The following is a 24,440-nucleotide window of genomic DNA, read 5'->3' on the forward strand; positions in this document are numbered from 1 at the left end:
CAGAAAATTAAACAGTAGTTATTTACTCACCTTCATCCTCACTATCTTCTGCAGTTACATTGTCTTCGCTGGTAATGTCTTCATCATAACTGTCCTCTGTCTGAGAGTCTGTAATTTCACCTTCTTCTGGCTCACTATCAGTCTCCATGATTTTCTCCTCTTTAAATGACGTCGAATTATAAATGTTTTCATTAAGAGAAGATTCTGTAGTCTTTCTGCTAACTGGAACAGTAAATTTGGGAGGACTATTTTTGTAATGAATGTCTATTTTGGCCTTCTTTTTCACATTTGCAAAATCTTCTCCCTCACTGTAGCTTATATGTTCAACACTGGATGCTTTCTGATCTTCTGAATTCAAATCCTATAAAGACATAAGTGGGGAGGTGGGAATAGGGGAAAATATCTTGAACATGACCATCTTCTAACGTTTAATGCTAAGTGTTTCAAAGAATTAGTGAAGATATATGTACAACATTATATATGAAATACCCATAGCTATTACCTATAACCCCCTCTTCCTTTCATGTCCCCTTTCTTAAAGACGTTACCATCCTCTTATCACCCAAATAAAAAATCTTATAGTTATCTTTGACATCCCCTTAACTACCACACGGAATCCATTCCCAAGTGCTACAGACTGCTTACTCTTTATCCCAATTCTCCCTACCTATTCCCTGTCCCAGTCCAAGCCCTTATCACATATTGCTTGGACCATGTGACGGCCTAGACCACTTTTGTCCAACAAAAATATAATGCAAGCCATATATATATATATATATACACACACACACTTTAAAATTTCCTAGTAACCACATTAAAAAAGTAAAAGCAGGTAAAATTTGTTTTATCTATCCAGTATTTACAAAATATTATCATTTATTATATATAAGTAACATATAATCACTGTAACACTATTAATGAAATATTTTACATGGATTTTCTGTACTTCAAGAATTTCAGTCTTCAAAACTGAGTATACCGTAATTTATACTTACAAACACCATAAGTTAGGACGAGCCTCATTTCAAGTGCTCAACAGACATATGAGGCTAGTGGCTGGCTACCTTACTGGACAGTGCAGACCTAGAAAATATATCTACCTTAAATTTTCTTCTTGAACTTTTAACCAATAATCAAGTCAAAACACATAAAATACAGAATCAGCTTTAATTACAAAAGCGATTTAAAGATTCAGATGTGGGGCACATGGTGGGTCAGTTGGTTAAGCATCCAACTCTTGTTTTGGCTCAGGTCATGATCTCTTGGACTGTGGAATGAAGCCCCAAGTTGGGCTCCATGGCCAAACTCTCTCCCTTTGCCTCTCCCCTGACTTGCGCACACTCACATGCATGCTCTCTCTCTCTCAAATAAATAAATCTTTAAAAAAAGTAAAATAAAGATCCAGACGTACCTAACATAGCAGAGCTACAGTTTCACTAAAATTTTGTACTTTCATAGAGCTGGTCTGATTGTACAAAACAGTTTAAAGTATAGATGAATTAGTTACATCTCTTTTATTCTAAAATTCTAAATGAGCGGGCATAAGCCTTTTATTATTTATTATACATGTATAGCGGACATACCTTATGACAAATTTTTTACTTTAAACTTAAAAAAATCAGTTATTTTCCTTTTTCCTTTGGTTGTAACTTACTCTGAATTTTCTTTCTACCTAAAGCAACATGATGAAGTGAATTCATATGTTCTTTCGTTATTTTATAAAACATGAGAGCATCTTAAACACATATTTTTAACAGTAACATAAATTCAGTTTGGAGACTACCTAAACACTCACAGTATAATAAACTATATACGCTCCCAGCAACATAAACTCATCAAAGGCAAGCACAAGGACAACAAGCTGGAAAACTATGACAAGCTTTAAAGGCCGCTGTGAATTATAGCCAAAAATTTCCCTATATATACTTAAAAAAAAAACACAACAGTTTCCAATCTTGTATATTTTATTATTACTGCTTTTGGCAAAACATATGTGGAGTGGGAATGAGTGAAAATGCCGGAGGTGCTACTTCTTAAAAACCATCTACCAGTCCAGAATGTTAGATAAATATTCATTAAGAGATAAGAAAGGAGACCTATATGTGGGCATTAAAGCATATATGCATATTTCAAGTTATTTACGCCAATCTCTTTCCACATACCTCCACCTGCAAAGAGTGACACTCAAGAGTATATTAATTAAAAAAAAAAAAAAAAAAAAGATGAGGATGTCCTAAACGGTCTCCCATGCTTCACAGCTACCTTTTACAATCTTTGAGGAATTCTCAAAATCCCAACAGGATTGTTTTTAAGTTCCTATCCTAAAGTTCATCCCTGAAGAAGGATGGTAAAGATGAGCAGTTATGGGAGCTAACCTGGACTAAAATCTCACAAAAACACTTTCAAATTTCATTCTCTAGTTTGTCAGAAAAAGTTATTTAAGGACCCTATATGTTCTTTTCCATTGCTAGAAAGAAGTACTTTCACAACCTAATCTTTCAAATAGTTCAACTACTAGCAACAGGTCGAAGTCATTAAAACAGAGGTCTTGAAAGCAAACAGAAAAGTCACTTTTAGTATTTAGTCACATTCTCTTTTATTCCTAGGTACATCAGTGAAAATATGAGAAATACAAGCAAATCAAATAAAGTAAATCCAAAAGAAACTTAATTCCATATGTGAATTTTAGTATTAAGCATTAAAAAAAACTTTTTTCTTTGGTTAAGAGAAAAACCTTACATGAAATTTCAAGAGTGAAGTTGCCACAATTCACAAAATGCCAATATAACAAATAAGCCTCCTTTCCTTCATATAAACTACCAGCCTTATCTGTTTGGGGAATACACGTAAGAGCACTGGTAATGTTTTTTATATTTTCCTTCTTTAAATTTAACCTTGTATCATAAGCATTTTTTAAATTCCCCCCAGTCTTTATAAATTACAATTTTAAGGTCTAAAGAATGCTTTTTTAATTAAACATACTATCATTTTCTTACTCAATATCTTGCAGGCCATTTGAACTCTTAATTTCTTTCTGTTCTTAAAAATATTGCTATGTAACTACACAAAGGCATTTTTCTCTGGATTTCTTAAAAAGATTTGAGAGAGAACGCGCACAGACGCGTGCACGCACAGGAGCAAGGAAAGGGGCAGAAGGAGACAGACAATCCCAAGTGACTCCTCACTGAGCACGGAGCCCAACATTGCGCTAGATCTCATAACCCTGAGATCACAACCTAAGCTGAAATCAAGAGTCGGACGCTCAACTGACTGAGCCACCAGACACCCCTCTTTTTTTGGATTTTTAAAAAAATTACCTGAAATGAGATTTTCCAGTTAAAGAATATTAACATTTTTATGGTTACTGATACAAATGGCCAATCTATTTTCCCAAAAGACACCAACGGCACCTGGGTGGCTCAGTCGGTTGAGCGACCAACTCTTGCTTTTGGCTCAGGTCATGATCTCAATGTTGTGGGATCAAGACACACATGTGGCTCCCCGCAATGCAGGGAGTCTGCCTGAGGATTCCCTTTTCTCCCTCTGCCTCTCCCCCTGGTCCCTTGCTCTAAAATAAATAAATCTTTAAAAAAAAAAAAATAGACACCAATTTCCACTTCTAATAAATACATACCTACCCTATATTTGCTAGCAACTGATTTAATGTTTGCTAATATAATAGGTAAGAAATTACTCAACATGACTAAGAAGCAGAAGTTTTATCTAAGTCTACTTACAATCTGTGCTATTCTTTTATTGTGAATTGTGCAACAACATCAACTTATTTTTTTAAGATTTATTTATTTGAGAGAGCGAGTGAGGGACAGAGAGCAGAGAGGGAGAGGAAGAAGTAGACTCCCTCATGAGCACAGAGCCTGATCCCAGGACCCCAAGATCATGACCCAAGCCAAAAGCAGACCCTTAACCGACTGGACCATCCAGGTGCCCTGACATCAACTTATTGGTTAAGGGTCTGACTGCTCTTCTTTCAAATTACGTAACATATGAGTGAGTATTTCATTCTGCCCTAAATCTACCTCCTTCAAACTTTAAGAAATTCCTTTTACTTCTAGTGACTAAGATTTTGTGAAAAAGTCCATCTTTGCCCCCTGTGAATGCTCCTTGGTTGATAGACTCTGATATCTTATCTTAATGAAATACAGAGTTTGAAATAGAGTTACTGAACGATGATTTCCAGTTTCATCAAAAACTTTGACATAATTATATCACTAAGTAATAAAATTACGAAGACATTACCTTTTCCTCATTTGTTACGGAAGAATCTGGATCCTTTCTTTTCTTCTTCAATTTTTTATCCTTACTTTGTTTTGTGCCACATGTTTGATAAGGTTGCAAATCAACTCGAGAATGAAATTGATATCGACCACTTTCCACATCACAGTAGTAATAAATTCCAGTGGAAGGATCATAATATAGTTGATTTTCCTTTCAAAGTCAAGACAACAGTAAGTTCTAGTCAGGTATGACAAAATAAAAAAATAAACTTAATAGAAATGCCAAATATAGTCAAAAGCAGTGTTTCTTGCTTTTAAGAACACTATTTTTTGAAGATAATGAGTAATCTTTAATACCAGTGATAATAAAACTTTTACAACTCAAACTTGTTTTATCTCTTATGTCTTTCAGTCCAAAATACATTTTCAAAAATTTAAGAAAAACTATTTAATTACAATAAAATGAAAACTAGTACAATAAAAAGGGCAAAACAATGAAGTCCCTAATTTACTGAAACATATAACAACAGAATATAACTAACCACCTACAGAAGAGATGTCAGGAAGAAAGATACAGAAAGGAAGGCAGAAGAATGATGAAGACTAACATCATATACTTGTAAACTCTGTATTTTCCTCAAAACCAAATAAGTAACAGCTAGTCACTTTGGTAATAAGAGCTTAAACATTAATTTTCTGGGTATTAATTAGCATGGTCAATTAGCATACTCCTGTGAAAGAAAATCCTCTCTTTACAAGGGATTTACAAAGTATACCAAGTACAAACCAACAACAAATGAAATCCTTTCTCTAACTATTTAGTATCATCATTATGTTCCCTAGCTTCGTTAACAATAGTTCCAATGACCAGAATGGTGAACATCTGCTTCACTTTTGGGTACCACATTCTATAATTTCTGAGGACTAGATCACATGCCTAGACCACTGAGGCTGAGGTATATAGGTATGGAAGTTCCATCATCATTGTCATCAAACCCTGAATGAAATACAATTAAGTACGAATGTCAACAGCCATAACACTGAATTATACGTCAAAAGCTTTATTTTCAGGTTCTGTCCGAGTCAGTGGTCTGATTCCACACAAATTCCCTAGTTCTCAGTGCTAACATTGATTTTTTTAAAACTGAAATGCTTAAAAGCCAAAGAACTTCTAACTAATAATAAACATGCTATTGAGAATTCAAAAAAAAAAACTTCTTCTAGAGCTCGAATGGATTCATAAGAACTTGAAATAATTTTTAAAAATCTCATGTCAAGCCTAGAATTAACAATGTCACTTCTTTATAAATTCTATGAAAAAATGTTGAAGTCCTTAAACACTTTACAACAACGTAGTTAACTGTCTGCTTTTATTAATAAATGCTCTAACATTTTTGTGTTACTTTACATATAAAAGATCAGATCTTTCTGAAGTACTAATCTATAATGAACACAATTAACTTATTTAATTAAAAACATAGAAGTGTAGCATCATAAGCTATTTTACAACTCTTTACTCATGTCAAATAGCTTTAAATCAAATTTAATTTTTCAATGCAGTTTCTTGCTTTTCTTAATTCAGCTTAGGGCTTAATACTCGGTGTCAAGCTGCAAGTATACAACCATACAACAGTAAACAGTCCGAGATACTTACAGAATCATAATAGAAACCAGTGCTGTGATCAAAATACAGTCCAGTGTTCTCATCATAACTAAATCCAGTCTGAGACACAGCAGCTTCTGCTGCAGCTCTCAAACTTTCAGCTAATGAAGAACCTTCTAAGGACGTATCTTCTGCTAATACAGATGCTGGCTCCTAGGTAAGATACATTCATGTCAAATAAGACAAAAACTTCCTTTTACCACTTTAAAAGTTAGTAGAATTAGAAACAATAGAGAGACTTAAAACAATTTTAAATAATAAGACTTCAATTTCTGCGATGGAAAGAGATGGCTATCAATTGCAGTTTAGTTCACTTTAAAAAATAGTTATTAGTGTTTTAGTTAATTCAATTTTAACCTAGTTTTGAAGACATTAAAAGTGAGTGAGCGACCATTACTCAAAAGCCGGTGCCTGATACCATAAGATAGTTATCTACAAAATACAGACTCCGAAATAGTCTTTAAAAATAATTACAGGTTCAAAGGGAAAAAAAAATTAAAAGAGATATGGAGGAAAAAGCTATAGATAATGTGAGATAACATACACTAAGAAGTTATATTGGATCTTGGGGTCCTGGAATTACTGGGATCTTGATTCAAACAAATTAAATAAATTTATATGGCACTCAGGCAAAAGTGGCAAGATATTTGACATAAAGGAAGCATTAAAAAATGTTAATGCGGTGGCACCAGGCTGGCTTAGTCGGTGGAGCGTGTGACTCTTAATCTTGGGGTTGTGAGTTTGAGCCCCATATTGGATAGAGAGATTACTAAAAAAATAAAATCTTCAAAAAAAAATTAGTACGAACTTGATATTGTGGCTGTTGCCCAAATTTTTGGTCGAGTGAAAATACAGTGACAAATTTTCTTTTAGTTTATATACATCATTAATTTTTAGAACACAACTTTTTAGAAAAAGTTACACATATTAATAAATTCTAATTTTTGTTTCTTAAAAACTGTAATATTCACTGTATCATTATACATAGAAAGTTATATAAACCCTGTATACATTGTAATGGACTAAAAAAGTCTCTTTCTCTATATAACAACAAAGGACACATTTTGGGGTATCAAGAGTTTCACGTTAAGGGGCGCCTGGGTGGCACAGCGGTTAAGCGTGTGACCCTGCTTCTCCCTCTCCCCCCCCCCCGCTTGTGTTCCCTCTCTCGCTGGCTGTCTCTATCTCTGTCAAATAAATAAATAAAATCTTTAAAAAAAAAAAAAAAAAAAGAGTTTCACGTTAAGCATCTTATTACCTGTGAATTTGAATTTGAGGCAAAATGGTCCTCTTCTGCACATTTAACATGTTCTGTTGTATCAGTACCAGTGTAAGCATCATTTTCTATTTGTGACTGGTCTTCAGAATTAAAAGTAGAAGCTTCGATATCCTGATCTTGCTGAACTGAGAGCTCAGTCACTTTATTTGGAAGACTAACATCCTTATAGTATGTCTGATAATAATAATCTGTAGCAAAAGCAAATTAGGTGATATCATATTAGAAAAATGTATATAAGGAGAAGTTAATTCCAAACCACCAGCACTGAACATAATACAGCACACAATGCTAACATACCACATTCTTACAACTGTATACAATTTAACAGATTAAATGTGGGGTGCAGATAAATTGGCAGAAGTATATAATCTTGATTCTAATATCAGCTTCAGTACTAGTTAAAAAAAAAAAAAAAAAAAAAAAAAAAAAAAAAAAGGTAGATTTGGATTTTCCATAGCAAGAATAAAGAAAGAAAACAAGTAAATAGGTTGTGTTCTGTCAAAAAAAAAAAAAAAAAAGAAAAGAGCAACTCTTAACTTCTAATCACATACTACCTGAATACTGTTGCATTACCAAATGACAATGGAAATAAAGATCAAGAGTTGTTTTTTCTGTCAAATTTCTCTCATGATGATGACTTTAAAAAAAAATTTATCATACAAATACGTAATGTTAATACTATTGCCATGTTTAACAATTTAGTTAAATCATATACTGAATAAAACAAGGCAAAACTTAATGGAAAGATCATTTCTTCTGATCCCTATTTATTAAAACTCAGTTGCTCACTTATTTTGCCTCACACTGCCACTCATGAGGTCGTGGCTGTGAGCTCATCACTCCCATAAGGGCCTAAAACACTGACACTGAACACAATGCCAAGCGGAACGCATCAACAAGAAAACATATGTGCCTGATCAAAAGGAAGGCCAGGTATGAGTAGATGGTTCACAGCACGGCAAACATTACTCAGTTCATGTGTCACCGAAAACACATTAGCACTATTATATATTTATAGAATGACATTTCTATTTTCCCACCAGAGGAACAGAGATTATCTCAAAATACCAAATCATATGAGAAGTCAACATAACAGTTCTCAGATTTATCTAGATGTATGCCTACTTTAAATTTAAAGAAAACTCCACCTTAGCATGATGTGAATGTAACAGCACTAAGATATCTTCACTATAAGCCGAATACCTGAGATTGACCAAGCAGGGTGGTTCTCTGTTTGTACTTCTACATCAGACTTCTTATTGTCTTCATTTCTCCCACAATGGAGTATTTTACTGAGCTCTTCTACCTACAAGAAAACAAGGCTTTAGGAAAATAGACCATTTAGAAATCTAGTAATATACACACCATTCTCCTGAAATTACAATAATTATTTTTCTTGGTTGAAGTTTTAGAGAAGTACCAAAGCAGCCAGTTTCCTTTTCAGAAAAATTAAAAATACTATAAATTTCTTTCACCTTTCACATTTGTAGAGGGAAATGTTTTTATTCTTATACTCTCCTGCTAAACCTCAAAATATTCCCAACAAAATGAATTTAGATGAACTAAATAGGACTTTGTGAAGATGATCCCTTATTTCTAACAGTAAGAATGTTTTTACACTAAAATTTTAATCACTTAGCAGTTGTTCCTAAAGAATTAGTTTCAAAAACCATTAATTCCCATTCATCAGATTAAATTATCTAGTATCACTCAGTGTCCTCCACCTGGAATTATCTATTCACTTAAATATATTAATACTCACTTCTACCCTTTAATGCACTTCTTTTTTCTTTAAACAGAAGATAGTAGTCTTAGGACTAAACAACTGCAGCAGAAGGGAAGAGAGGTAACTGCCTCAGAAGGGCATCTGTCTCCCCTGTGCCTCAACTGAATGCCAGCATCAAAGCAACAGTGTGGAAACACCCATAAGCAGATGAGGAACACCACCATAAATACATTTCATTCGGAAAGGATCTGGGTTTGAGACAATGTCTACTATAGTCATGAAACTAACTAAAAAAACAAGCTTTTAAATACTTAATGACACATAAAGCTTCAAAGAAGAAAGGTGGTAAGACTGACCATATACAGATTATCCAGGCACTTCATTAGTTACCAGATGCTATTAGCACCAGCGCTGGAGCTAGAGTGAAGCTAGCCAGGCACCTAGAGCACAAAATTTAAGGAAGCACTCATTCTCAGCTTCTCACAAGTACAGGGTCTCTACCAGAGAATGAGTACTCCTTAAATTTTTTGCCCTGGGTTACTGATTGCCTTGCCCCAGTCCTGGCTCTAGCTACTACCACTATTACTATAAACTTCATAAATTTATTATCTCCTACATGATAGGCACTAAGCTCTCATTAATTCTTCCAAACTCCTTACAGAATAGTGGCGCTAATCACCATTTTACATGAGAAACTTGAAGAGACAAATAATTTGCCCAAGGTTCTTCAGAGTCCAAAACCTGTTTTTCTACCAGCTCACCCTCAATTCTCCAGCCAACTTTTTACCACTCCAGGTAAAACATTATTTAGTGATTTGAGATGACAGTTAACCAACCCCTACCCACCACCAAGGGAGACTCACTAAGAAGAGGGTAAAGAGGAGTTACTACTATCACCAGTAGGGTCAAGCTTTTTATGCATTTCAATTTTCTTATTAGACCACTATCAAATTCACACTAATAACAAAATGCTGGCTCTTCAAGGCTAGCAGAAATGGTCTCTTTTAGATCTTTAGATTAAAAACAGAGGGGCGCCTGGGTGGCTCAGTCGGTTAAGTGTCTGCCTCTGCTCAGGTCATGATGCCAGGGTCCTGGGATCCATCCAGCCCCACATCCGGCTCCCTGCTCAGTGGGGAGTCTTCTTTTTCCCTCTGCTGCTCCCCCTGCTTGTGCTATCTGTCAAATACATAAATAAAATCTTTAAAAAATAAAATAAAAATTTAGAATAATAAATGGGTTTTTTAAAAGGTATTTTAAAGGAATATTTTGCTCCCCTTTCCTCATGATAGTTTAACCATATGTGTAGTCTCCTAGCACAGTCCTTATGCATTCATTTTAAGTGTTCGAGAACTAGCTACTAACTAAACGCTATTTTCTATAATGTCATATTAACAACCTATACAACACACAATGCACTACATCTCAGCAGTTATTTTCAGACACCCTTTGATAACAAAGCATAACAAAGTGCCGATTTTTCAGTATACAGCTTTAACGTGCAGTTTCAGGAAATATACCAATATATTACAAAGGACTACACAACAGTTTACATTAATAATTACATGGAAATAACTTGTTTGGAGAGTGTAACTGCCCAACAATCAAGCTGGGGAAAAATATGCTCCTTTTTAAAATTAAAAAAAAAAAAGAAGTGACAGATAAATACTTATCCTTACTCCATTTTATGAACATGAAGTTAGCTGGTTAGTGTCTCTAACAAAGCCCCCCCTCCCCCACCACTTTCACCAGAAAATTCAAGCTGGTAAATGCCCAGAAAAACAACCTGACACATGCATAGTGTTCAACAGTTTGTAAAACTCTAAAACTGTTTGTTCATGCTTAATCTGATTTAACCTTCATATGTGTACTAACCCTCTCATTTTATGGACAATTGAGTCTCAGCATCAGTTCACACACCAAGTGAGTAATAAATGGAATTCTGCTTCAAGTCCAGAGCTTTAACAAACTCAAAAGTGATGCAGAAAAAATAATACAGATGTTCCTAATGCCAAGGGAACGTCACGAGTGAGAATAAAAGTAAGGTAATGAAGTTCACTTCCCACCAGCAGCTTGCGCACTTACTCTAAATCGAGGAACCCGAACTCTTAGGCTAGCTTCAAATGTACTTAGAATTATAATACTAGCGAACTTTTATTTCTTTCAGATACTCTATAAAGCAGTTCTGGGGCCCTACCAGGGAGCCCTTCCGAGGCTATCAGAGGCTTCGGAAGCCACCCCTTGGGCTAGATGGGGCGCCAAGCTGGAAGCGGACCGCGCACCTGGGTGCGGAGCTCCTGGTTGTTGCTCTCTGCGCTCTGGTACAGCCGCTCCGTGTGATGCAGCAGCTTCTCGATCTCCCGCACCTGCCGCTTGCAGCTCCGCAGCTCGCGTTCCAACTTCTCCACCTTCCGCCTCAGCTGGGCCAGCTCAGGCTCAGGGGAGGGAGGTGACGACGGCGACAACGAAGGCGACGGAGCCTCGGAGGCCATGGGGTCCAGCAGACGGAGGTCCGTGGGCGCGGAGGGACCCACTCACGCTAAGGCGGACACCAGCGGGACCAAAAGCCATGAGAGCCCGCGGGCAACGAAAGGGGGCCTCAGACCGGCCGGGCCGAAGCGGCCCCTAGCCATGACGCCTTGAAACTCCTTGCCTGTAGCCTAGAAAGACTGCGGGCAATGAGCAAGGGGACAGAGGATGCACCTGGCCCAATCCGTCAGACTCTGAAATGGGGAAACTTTATTGGCAACTACCTTCCCCAGCAACCGAAAGACCTGGAAAAACGTTGGAGAGACGGTCGGCCCAGAGACGCCGGGGCCAGAAACACTCGGAAGCTTCCTGGGCTGAACCGGAAACGAGGGCGCTGGTGGTAGGCGGGGCTAAAACCTAAAGGGAAGCTACGGGTACTGGCAAGGGCCTTACCGCACATGCGCAGTCTCTCTACCTTAGCACTAGGGTACTTGCGCGCTTGAAGAGTCGATTTGAAAGTGGCAGCTTAGCTCTGGGTATAGTTTGAAGGTCGCTGCCTCTGGCCTTGGGTTTTTGCACTTTCCTTTGTTGGGGAGCAAGAATTCTTGTCTCCTCAAAGGTCCTTCTAGCTGCACGAAGAATCAAATTCACATGAGACAGATTAACAAGAGAAAAATCAAATTTAACAGGCATAGGTATAAGGAACTCGCGCAGACATGGAAATTCCAAAGATAGGCACAATGAGGTATATATGTCATTCTGAACTAAAAAGGAGGTAGGCGTCTGGGACTTAAGATGAAAGGAATGCACTTTCATAGAGCGATAAGATGAGCAGATGTGTGGTAATTAGATGTTGGCCTTACCATGCAGATGGCTCACTCAGATAAAATTTATCTCTGTTAATAATCCTTATTATGGGAAAGACCCCAATTTAGATTCTTCTGTGTGGTTAAGGGAGGACAAAAGTTTCTTCTGAGCCCTCAGGGTCTAAAGTGACTTAAGCTCAAGATAATCCACACACCAAAGTGGCGTATGGGGGCTGAGGGAGTCATGTCCTGTAACCCTTCACCTACTAGCAAAAAGTTTTCACAGTTTTTGCACAGAGTTCACTTTACAGCTCTTCATTTTACAGCACTTTGCAGATGAGAACACTGAAAAATAATATGTCGAGCTTTCTAGAGATAATGCTAGACCAGGGCTAGAACACAGTTTTCTGATTCTCTTCTTATTGACCATCTCTGCTGATTTTGTGAGTTTAGGCCCCCAGGAAATAAAAGCAGATTCATTAGGCCTGAGTTGCAGAGAGGAGCATCCCTGGTGGGAAAATGAGCAGCTAGATTCTGTGAAAGTAGGAGAGAAAAATGCTCTGGTTCAGCGGATTTATTTGGTGTTTCACCTGTGTGAAACTGGCATTTTTTCACCAGCCTTTAAACTGATGAGGGCCTCCTGAAACGTCTTCCCTTCACCAAGGTCGATTAGAATTGTAGCCTGAGCTCAGAATGCTGTGCCTGAGACCTATGGAGGTCAGTGCCTATGTCTTGCCAGTCCTTTCCCAGGGTCCAGCACAGTGCCTGTCACAGAGCAGGTATCCTTAAATGTTTGCTGAGCACAGCCAAACAAAAGAATCATGTTTGGAGTCCTAGTTCAGTGTGCTTTTTGTCACTTGCCCACATCTTCCACAGGCAGTGAGTTCTGCAGTGGGGATCTTCCTTTTCTCAGTCCTGCATACATTATACTTTAGTCCCTAAGAGCCCTTCTACAAGGCACCCTATGTCAAGGCAACAATGATGTAGCCGTGAAAGGATGTTCAGTGAGAAGACACAGCATGTCCTCCCTGATGTAAAAGAGAGATGTGCTGGGAAAAAAAAAATTCAGACTTACCTTAATGCATTATGACTCTAGTCAAGAATTTATCAAAACCTTTTAAAATAAAAACTGTATTTTCCACTTTCTCTATCTTTGGGGGATAAGAAATGCCATGAATACCACCTATAAGATAACTTTAAGATAGAGTGTACTTCCTAGGTCCTCTTTTTACAAATGAGAAATTTCACATTTTAACCATTAATTATCAAATGAATAAATTCTTATTAGCTACTACTTGAAGCAGTGTTTCTTTGGCTTGTCTTAAAGGTAATCCATTTAAGCCTAAATTCTGGCCTCATCATGCTACTAGTCTTTAACCTCTGACTATTAGTCTGGAAGAAAAGAGTGAGAATTTTTTTTTTTTGAAGAAAAAAGAGAAAGCCTTGTGTATGAGGAATTGCATTAAGGTTAGTAACACCAGTCAGTCTACAGTGGCTTATTAAACAAATTAGGAGGTTATTCTGTTACATTAAAGAAGTCCAGAAGTGGTTTAGTCCAGAGCTGGTTTAGTGGCTTCACCAGGTCTTCAGGACCCAGGCTCCATCTGTGTCTCCTCTGCTAGTCTCAGAGCATTATTTCCAGCCTTCAGGTCAATTCATTGAACAAGATAGCAAGGGACAAGAAGACTTTCCCATGGGGTGTCTGGCTGGCTCGGTAGAGCATGTGAATCTTGATCTTGGGGTTGTGAGTTTAAGCCCCATGTTGGGTGGAGAGATTACTTAAAAATAAAATCTTTAAAAAAAAAAGATTTTTGAAAGCCCCATTCAATGACTTCTGTTTATATCTCAATACCCACCCTTGCTACAAGTGTGGCTAGGAATTGTGCATGTGAGTATGTGTGTCTTTCTAAGCTGGACACATTATTCCCAATAATACAGGGTTCTATAAATATGGAAGAGAGGGAAAAATGCATGGTGAGTAAGTGAACATCAGTTTTTCCTAGAGGGAGTTTTCAGATCAAAAGTGACTCACTATAGTGGGCAGGGCCAGTGTCCTAGAGAAGCAAACTACCTGACACTCTATGCAATTTGATTTTGTTTCTGTAATATTTTTTCTTATTTATTATTTTGTACCTCAGATTGTAGTCATAGTTCTTAGTTCACAACACATTATCGACATTGGCCCATGAATGGCTCCTCTATCTTTCTGATTTGGCTTGGTTTTAGTGTCACTCTATAAACCCAGTCCCCACTCCCATTACCTCCTTTCTGCCAATGGGCACCCACTCTTACATGTCTGCTATATGTCTTTAAATATAAATCTATCCTTATATGTTTTGTGTGTGTATTCATTTTACATAAATAGTATTTGGGTTTTTAAAGATTTTATTTCATTTGACAGAGAGAGAGAGAGCACAAGCAGGAGGAGTGGCAGGCAGAGGGAGAGGTTCAAGCAGGCTCCCCACTGAGCAGACCCATCTCAGGGCTCAAATCCCAGGACCCTGGGATCATGACCTGAGTCAAAGGCAGGTGCTTAATCTACTGAGCAACCCAGGTTTGGTTTTAAATCTTACACTGTTTCTTATTTTTTTCCATGGGTAAAAAGATGTTTTTAAAATCCACATGTATTGCTATATATACATCTAAGTGCTGCATAGTGTTCCAAAGTGTAAGTATACCACGTTTAATTTATCCATTAGTTATCAACATCTAAGTTACCTCCAATTGCGACGTCAAGTATTCTCCATTGATACCACAATGAAAACCCTTATTCATTCCACTTCACTGGCCTGTGCATTCATTTCTTTTGAATATGTATCAACGCATGTGATCTCTGGTTTCTAGGGCAAACATTTAATTTCACTCTATTCCACTAGGCTGCTTTCCAGAATGGCCGTATGTTCCCTTCACTAAAGAGGCAGAATCTCCCCTCCACCTTTGAATCTGGGTTTGGCCATGTGATTTGCTTTGGCCAGTTGAATGAGGTGATTTCCAGAACAGTGCACCCGTTCTGAGCCTACATCTCAAGAGGCCCCAGTATTTCTGCTTGCTTTCTTGGATTTCTTCTATTGCCGTGAGAACACGCTCAGGTGTGACTGTTGGTCTTAAAGCGGGGGGGGGGGGATAACTGACACGTGGAACAGATCTGTTCCAGCTGAGACAGTCCAGCTAAGCCAGCCTATAGCAGAGGTCCCAGGAAACCCTCAGACAGTTGGCAATCCCAGTGAAGATCAGCCAGCCACCACCTCACCCCAGGCTTGGGAGAAATAAATGATACTTATGGAAGTTTGGGGATATTTTGTTTGTGGCAATATCTAATACTCAACCTGATCTCGAGCCACTCCAGGATCCTGTGAGTTTCAGCAGGCCGAGTACCATAGATTGTCCTATATTCTGCAACAGAGGAATATTGTCAATTAAATAAAACCTGATTTATATCCCGTTTCTTTTAGAATGTCATCAATTGTTCATTTAATGAACATTCACCTGCCATAATTTATGTTGGATCCAATGGGCAGCCAACACTCTCCTATCTGATCCTCCTGTTTGATGTCACACAAGAATATCTGGGAGCCACTAGCATTTCAATAGTTCTGATTTATTGCTCCATATTACTTTTGGTCAATTGACCATTACCTGTTTCCTTCCCCTGGAGACCTAAGGAAAGAATGGGTGGGTGTAACACTAAAACACTGGCGAGATGGTAAAGGAAGGAAGCCAAAGAAACAGGGCAAGCCCCTCTTCTCCACCCCCAGCTGAAATACTTACATTTTGCACTTTCATTTTATGATTGTATAATGATTTTTTAAAATTACTATATTTATATTATATTTATACTATATTGTAAAATTGTAATTACTATATTTGTAAAATTGTAAATTACTGTATTTATATTATATTTATACTATATTGTAAAATTTCCCATGCTACCCCTCCCCCCTCCATACACGCATCCCCGATATTGAGAATGCTGACTCTCTAAGGAGAATCTTTCTCCACTGGACTGATTCTAGGCCTTCAAGATGCAAAATCAATGCTTTAGACTGGAACAGTACTTTCTCAAACTCTATGTTGAAGGACCATTTGAAAAAGTTCCAATTCATTGTGGATTGATACTTTGGTAAAATACAACAAAATCTATGAGTGAATAGGAGAGAATAAGGGATGCAAGAGGTGTTGCTGGGTAGTATGAAATGATTCCCCTTGAATATTTAGTTTTCAAGAGATGCGAGTTAAAGACTGAGTATTTTGTTACTTGGCTACTTGAGCCACGCTTCTTTGAATGCCACTGGTCGTCAGGAATTTATTAGTATTAAAATTGGATAAAAAATGCAAAAAACTAGCAACCATGCATCATTGCTAAATTCTTTTGAGGCTGTTCATCGCTTGGTGGTGCCTTTTAGGCATCCTACAGCATAAGTGGGAAGGCCCTGACTTTTCTCTAAAAATCACCCAAGCCAGCCTATGTTGAACCATGTCTAACTGTCCAAAGCTGGGAACATAGATAATACCTTTGTCCTGAGACTGAGCCTGTAAGAAACTTTTGTTCAAGATGTTAACTTCATTCATTTTCTACCTCCAAATGTCCTGGGACTTACGCCTTTTCTGGATTTAATTTTAAAATGTGTGGGTTTTTTTGTTTTTTTTTTTTTTTTGTGGCAGATTCCACTAGTTGTCAACCCAATCAATAGCCATTCTCTTTACTTCTTATAAGAGAACCTGAATTTTGTTCAGGGTAACAACACACCAAAGCTAGGTAACCACGTGACATAGTTATAGTAATTAGAAATCCAGAGGCAGGGTTCCTGGCAAAGCTATTGCTTTCCAATAAAAAAGGACAATTCAGCCTTTTGCCTTTGCTCTTCTCTTTTCTTTTTATTCTTCTTTTTTTTTTTTAAGATTTTATTTATTTATGTGACAGACAGCCAGTAAGAGAGGGAACACAGCAGGGGAGTGGGAGAGGAAGAAGCAGGCTCCTAGCGGAGGAGCCCAATGCAGGACTCGATCCCAGAACGCCGGGATCATGCCCTGAGCCAAAGGCAGACGCTTAACGCCTGCGCTACCCAGGCACCCCTTCTTTTTATTCTTCTTAACTAGAAAGTGGATATTATGCTGGAGGTACAGCAGCCTCATTGTGACCACGAGGAAATCACAAACGTGAACGCCACACCTTAAGAAAAGCGAACCAAAAGGATAGAAGGATCCTGAGATATTGATGATACTGTGAAGTGCCTGTCTCTAGACTTCCTCTTAGGTGAGAAAAATAAATCCCTTTTAATTAAGTCAGCATGGTTGGATTTCTAGTTCATTCGGCCAAATATAAGGCCTAAATGACAGTCTTTTTTATGTAGAGTAGTTCATCTACTTGTTAGATGTCTTCATAATTTTAATAACCTTATTTTAAACGAGTAAAGCATTTACTACACTGGTCTCTAGGCACACTTTATAAAAGTTTCACTTAAGCAATGACTTTGATAAAATGACACTACATCTTAGAACTTCTGACTTCTGGTGTTGTTTTGACTAGCAATGGAAGATTTGAGAATAAGCAGGCTTTTTCTTTTGACCATCTTTTGTTTTTCCTCTATGTGACAGGTCTAGGAAAATTTCCAGTTAAGAAACATCTCTGTTGGCTCAGAGATGAAAGTTTTATACCTTCCAAACTTTTCTCGAAAAGTCAAGTATTGATTAACTAACAAGTCCCCAACAACTAATATCTAAATACTTGCTAGAAGTTTGCAAAGAAATTTTTGTGGATTTTTTCCACCTGATGTGACATAAATATGTTCCTGGTGTGTTTTGAAGTTTTTGGCTTTTCTTCTCACCCTTTGCTAAATATTAATCAAGAAATGAAGTATCGAAGTTGTAACCAGGGTGGAAAGAGGAGGCTGACTGTGTGCGTGTGTGTGTGTGTGTGTGTGTGCATGTGTGTGTGCGCGTGTGTGTGCGCATGTGTGGGTTCAAAGTGTAAATTGCACTTTCTTACATTTGCAGATAACTTTGATTCAGGCTTTTACAAAGGAGTAGTAAATTTGCTGTGAAGCTAAAACTGCTCTTAAAAATAAATTCCATTTAAAAAATAAGTAGCAAACAGTATACCTGTGTACTGAGCACCACCAGCACACACTCAAGATAGCAAGTGTTCAGTATATGTTTGCTGAATACAGGTAAAGAATAGGACCTGAGTTACGTATAGACAGACGGCTGGAGTGGTATAGAACTGCTGAAGTCAGAGTTTACAAGCTGAAAAGAGCTATGTGAAACATTGGAGATGTGGGATTATTCCACGGGCCCACTGCTTCGCCAGCATATGCATGGCGAGGATGCAGCCACTCTGCACTTGGCTCTTTCCGCTGAGCCCAGGCTTGACTTCATAATCCTCAACTCTTCTCTTTCCTCTTCTTCTCCCTGTCCTTCATAATCCTCAACACAACATGACCCTTCAATGAAGCGGCTGTGTGTGATAAAGCCTTAAATCATCTGCTTCAGAACTAGAGAGCTGGGAACACAGAAGAAGACATAGACCTTTAATATGGTTCTGCCAATATTCTTCTTCATCTTTATTTCTAAAATATGTACAAAATCTTCAAGATGGGCTTTAAAGGCAAAAATTTGGGTAATGTCTACTTGTTCAACAAATATTTATGGAACACCAGCTATGTTCCAGGCATGGTGCTGGGCTCTGGGGGTACAATGGTGAATGAAAATAGAGTCAATTTATTGTCATTTACAGTCTCATGGGGGAGAGAGACATGATTCAAGAAATCACACAAAAGTATAATTATAAAATGAGATTACTGTATCACTAGAACCGAATGTAATTTGTTTCACAGAACCACAAGTCTAAAAATGTAATGAAAGTCATGCTTAAAAGACAAAAGTACTAATAAACAATTATTAGAGAAAACAGAGTAAGGGAAATATCCTTAGAGATGTTAAGGAACTTAAAAAAAAAAAAAGGACAGGTGTAGGGGCTGGACTGGGAACAAGGAAACATTGCTCAAGAAGGGAGAGCACGCATTGCCCTGGAAGAGCTAGGCAGGTGGATCGGAGGAGGGACCACCATGAAGGCTATGGATGCAGGGCCCAAGAACTGCTTGGAAACTGAGCCATTGACACTTGTGGTTTGCCCAGCTTTCATTCAAGGGAATGTTTCCAGCACCTGCACCAGGGACTCTAACTGCCCTCCCTCGGGATCCATGAGGACTCCATTCCTCTGGCATCCTCTCCCATGGACTGCCTAGGAGGACTGACAGACCACCCCCTCTCCCCATTTGGCATTTCCCCAATACACACAATACTTCAAGACACCCAGGAACACATAGGATAGGAAGAGGACTGATGGGATCCTGTACCAGACCCCCCAGTGCGGTCGGGGTAGAGAAGCATCGCACACTTGTACTTGAGGTGGGGGTTGCTGACTCAATGTATCTTGATTCTAGAAGAGCCTTCTTCTTCCCTCCCTGTCCTTTTCTCCACAAGATAGAGCAGTAGCTATTAACAATGCTCTTGTAATAATTAAAAAATATTTAAGAGTATAAAATAGAAAATTAAAATTAACCAAAGGAAGTATTAGAGTGCCAAGAAAACATATTTACCTTCTCGATGTTTTGAGGTAGGGCCTGGACGTGATCCTATCATTTACTGAAATACATGTACTTCTTGCTTCACTTGACTTTATGAGAATTTAATGTGATCTCACAATGAAGGATTATTTACTTACCAAAGTCATGCCATTCATTTGTTGAAATCATCTCTTAAAGAAAAAGGGCAGATTGTGGGCCTAACCACTTCTTTATTATCCTCATATGTTGATTAAATGTAGTCACGGTATTTCGTTTGGCATTAAATGTATCTTCCTTCATATGACATAGTTATAAATACATTAAGGTTCATCTGAATATATGCCAAAAACCTAAAAAAGAAACACAAAATTGGGTGTTTATGCAGCTCATTAGGGTTACAGAGGACATAATAGGGTAGAATTAACTTGATAAATTACTGAAGTGGCATAAAGCAACAGGGACACGTGCGGGTTAGTAAAGTAACTTTTTTCTTAGGATTTTATTTTTTTATTTAAAAGAGAGAAAGCACACAGGAGCGGCCGGGCTGGGGGCGGGGCGCCCCCCCCCTCTCCAGACAGACTCCCTGCTGAGTGCAGAGCTTGCCCTGGTCCAACTCGGCCAGGCGTGGAGCCCTGAGATCATGACCGAGCTGATGTCAGAGGCTTAACCCACTGAGTTACCCAGGTGCCTTGTAAAGTAACTTTTACATAGAGACATGTTAACTGAACTTCAGCTCTGCTACGCACTAACTGTGTGACTTTGGGCCAGTTTCTTAAGCACACGGTGCTTCAGTTTCCCCATAAGCAAAACAGAGATTAAGTAGTACCCTTCACGTAGGATGGTGGGAGGATCAGAATTGAGAACCCAGAAATGGACCCTCAGCTCTATGGTCAACTAATCTTCGACACAGCAGGAAAGAATATCCAATAGGAAAAAAGACAGTCTCTTCAACAAATGGTGTTGGGAAAACTGGACAGCCACAAGCAGGAGAATGAAACTGGACCATTTTCTTGCACCATACACAAATATAGACTCAAAATGGGTGAAAGACCTAAGTGTGAGACAGGAATCCATCAAAACCCTAGAGGAGATCACAGGCAGCAACCTCTTCAACCTCGGCCACAGCAACTTCTTGCTAGACACCTCTACAAAGGCAAGCAAAACAAAAACAAAAATGAACTATTGGGACTTCATCAATATAAAAAGCTTTTGCACAGCAAAGGAAACAGTTGACAAAACTAAAAGACAACCTACAGAATGGGAGAAGATATTTGCAAATGTCTTACCAGATAAGGGGCTGGTATCCAAAATCTATGAAGAACTTATCAAACTCAACACCCAAAGAACAAAAAACTAGTCAAGAAATGGGCAGAAGACATGAACAGACATTTTTCCAAAGAAGACATACAAATGGCCAACAGACACACGAAAAAATGCTCAACATCACTGGGCATCAGGGAAATACAGATCACAACCGCAATGAGCTATCACCTCATATCTCTCAGATTGGCTAAAATTGACAACGCCGGAAACAACAGATGCTCATATGTGGAATTTAAGAAACAAAACAAATATAGCGGAAGGGAAGAAAAAACAAAATAAGATGAAAACAAAGAGGGAGACAAACCATAAGAGACTCTTAACTCTAGGGAACAAACCGAGGGGTGCTGGAGGGGAGGTGGGTGGGGGGATGGGGTAACTGAGTGATGGGCATTAAGGAGGGCACTTGATAGAATGAGCACTGGTTGTTATATGCAACTGATGAATCACTAAAGTCTACCTCCAAAACTAATAATACACTATATGTTAATTAACTGATTTTAAATTTTAAAAAAATATTTGTAGGACAAAATATCTGTGAGGAAGTTTAAGGGCTCCTTAATAATTCCCTTTCTTAGGGGAGTGCTATAAAATCATTTTCTTGGGACACCTGGGTAGCTCGGTCGGTTGAGTGTCCAACTCTTGATTTCAGTTTAGGTCATGATCTCAGGGTTATGAAATCGAGGCCCACGTCGGGCTCTGTGCTGAGCATGGAGCCTGCTTAAGACACTCTCTCTCCCTCTCCCTCGGGCCCTCCCTACCCTCTCTCTAAAAATAATAAGTAAAAATCATTTTTTAATCATCCCTACTTGCCTCTCAAATTAATAGAATGACCAGATGTGAAAGCATTTTATAAACTATTTTTTAAAAACCTGTAGAATAATAAGGTATGATGATCGGGTTTTTGGACTTTCACAGATTCAGAACAGTATTCATTTGTGTGTGATATAAATAGACATATACATGCATGCACATCCTTGGAAAGTTTCTCAAGAGTTATATACTATTTTTTTAAGGTTTTAAATATTTATTTGACAGAGAGAGAGACAGCCAGCAAGAGAGGGAACACAAGCAGGGGGAGTGGGAGAGGGAGAAGCAGGCTTCCAGCTGAGCAGGGAGCCTGATGCGGGGCTCAATCCCAGGACCCTGGGATCATTACCTGAGCCAAAGGCAAACGCCCAACGATTGAGCCACCCAGGTGCCCCAAGAGTTATATACTTTTCTATCCATGTCGGTTGCTACTGGCAATGTGGGTTTGCTGATGTGACCGGGACTTAACTTCTCTCAAATCCTTTTTACCAAGACCAAAAAAAAAAAAAAACCGAAATGAAGAAATATGACAAAACACATTTTGGCCAGAAGGTGGCAGTAAAGCATTGGTACTTCCCAAAGATTCCAGGCACAAGAATTAACTTCTGGTAGGCGTGGTATATCCCAGGAAACAAAATATTGCCTGGAGGTTCTGATCTTTCAGATCCTGTGGGCACCTCCCTACCCCACCTGCCTCATCCCTGCCCTGGAGGAGCCAAGCCTCAGACAAGAGATTATGCGGACACAATGTGATAAGCGCTGCCATGGGAAAAACACAGGGCCTCTGCAGCAATGTCACTTACTTAAAAAGTGTATCCCCAAGTTAGAACCTCATTTAAGTTAACTTTATTGCATATATGGAATGATTACTGGGATACTGTGATCATCTTATTTTAACTCTTCGATGAAGTTTTTCTATGTACCAATTTTTCTGCATCTAAAAAATGTGATTTCTCTTTGTCCTTCATATAAGGAATGGCAAAGAAATACTGGAAGAAATGGTATACCCTTTAATTTGGCCCCCTCACCATTCACCCCAGTCAATCAAGAAGACCCCTAGAAGGCTCCCTGAATTCAGGGAAATGCACATCGGTGTTGTCTAGTATTGACTGGTCCTGGAGCTCCTAAAGGAAAAAAGGTATCCTGACACTTATAAGCAAGAATTTATTCAGGACTGTTGCCATAAGTGTAGATGTCAAGACTACGCCAATAAGAGAAAGAGATGAGACTCAGCTCCAAATACAATGAGAAGTGAAAATTTAAAGCTAAGGAGCAGGTGGAGGGGGGCAATAACTTGGGGAGTCTGATGGAAGGAGACAAGTGGGGGTGTGGTTTGCATGTCAAAGGCAATGCCACAGGCAAGTTGCTTGCTGTCTCTAGGAATTAGCTAACCCTGGGAGGAGCAGCCACCCCCTTTGTCTCCAAGGCTCCAGGATGTTGAAGCACCGTAAAACACAGAAAAAAAGTTGAAACACGATTGATACAAAGTTCTTTGCTTCTAGCTTCTAAAACAGTATTTCTGTCAACCAACCAAGTAACCTCATGAAATTAGGAAGCACTGAATAAGCACGATTATCTGATTTCACCTAACTAATAATCATGATACTAACATTTACTTAGTTTCTTCTATATGCTACCTCTTGTGCTATGCACTTTAATTGTATTTAATCCACATATTTGTATCTTGATTGTAGTGATGGTTATATGTGATAAAGTGCCACTGAATTACACACAAAACTCTACCAAAAAAGAGAAAAAGCTTATAAGGGGTGCCTGGCAGGCTCAGTTGCTAGAGCATGCGGCTCCTAATCTTGGAGTTGTGAGTTCCAGCCCCACATTGGGCGTAGAGCTTACTTACGAAAAGAAAACAAAAAACAATACAAAAATGAGTGTATGCAAAAACTGGCAAAATTGGCATAAGAACTGTAGTCTAGTTAGTTGTATTTACCAATTAATTTCCTGGTTTTGATCAAACACTATAATTAAATAAGATGCCCCCATTGGGGTAAGCTAGATGATGGATATATGGGACCTCACTGTACTGTTCTTGCAACTTCTTGTGAATCTACAATTATTTCAAAAAAAAAAAAAAGTTAAAAGTCCTCCAAGGCCAATACTATTATTATCCCCATTTTACACTGGAGGAAACTAGGCTTGGAGAGGTTAAGTAGCCTGCCCAAGGTCATTCAGCAAGTAAGTGATGAATGTGTGTGATTCCAACCCAGAGCTAATATACCAACAACTTCCCTCCAACACAGATAATCTTCAAGTAAAATAATGATTCCTGCTACTCACAGAATGTTTCTAGGTTTCAGTAAGTTTTGAAAAATATGTAAAAAAATTTCAATTACCCTACACTGCAGCACACTTATAGGAATTGGGATGGGTCTTTAGCAAGAAACCATGAAATGACAACACTGCATTTTATAGGCTTCCTTCAGCAACAAATTGTAGGATATCAATACTTTCATTTTTTTACTATTGTAAAACACCAGATATCAGATTAAGAGTTACATAAAGATTGTACTCATTTACCAAGAAAAATCTTAGACCCGAGTCATAAACAACAA

General features: G+C 38.4%; 1 protein-coding gene across 6 annotated transcripts in view; it reads right to left on the bottom strand.

Moving 5' to 3' along the window:
• AGGF1 (angiogenic factor with G-patch and FHA domains 1) overlaps positions 1–24,440 on the bottom strand; it is a 66,535-nt gene that overhangs the window by 29,965 nt on the left and 12,130 nt on the right. For all 6 annotated transcript variants that reach the window (XR_005832464.1, XM_040622157.1, XM_040622160.1 and 3 more), the window contains 8 exons: positions 19,899–20,090; positions 15,502–15,568; positions 11,183–11,998; positions 8,381–8,483; positions 7,157–7,365; positions 5,890–6,051; positions 4,258–4,446; positions 31–361 (listed from right to left, as the gene is read on the bottom strand). Coding sequence is in view for 5 of the 6 variants with exons in the window: in XM_040622157.1 (XP_040478091.1) it covers positions 31–361; positions 4,258–4,446; positions 5,890–6,051; positions 7,157–7,365; positions 8,381–8,483; positions 11,183–11,392 (1,204 nt within the window). In the remaining variant the exon portion in view is untranslated. The remainder of the gene's footprint in view (positions 1–30; positions 362–4,257; positions 4,447–5,889; positions 6,052–7,156; positions 7,366–8,380; positions 8,484–11,182; positions 11,999–15,501; positions 15,569–19,898; positions 20,091–24,440) is intronic.

This window comes from Ursus maritimus, unplaced genomic scaffold (genome assembly GCF_017311325.1).
Source record: "Ursus maritimus isolate PB19 unplaced genomic scaffold, ASM1731132v1 scaffold_5, whole genome shotgun sequence".
Classification (NCBI taxonomy): Eukaryota; Metazoa; Chordata; class Mammalia; order Carnivora; family Ursidae; genus Ursus; species Ursus maritimus.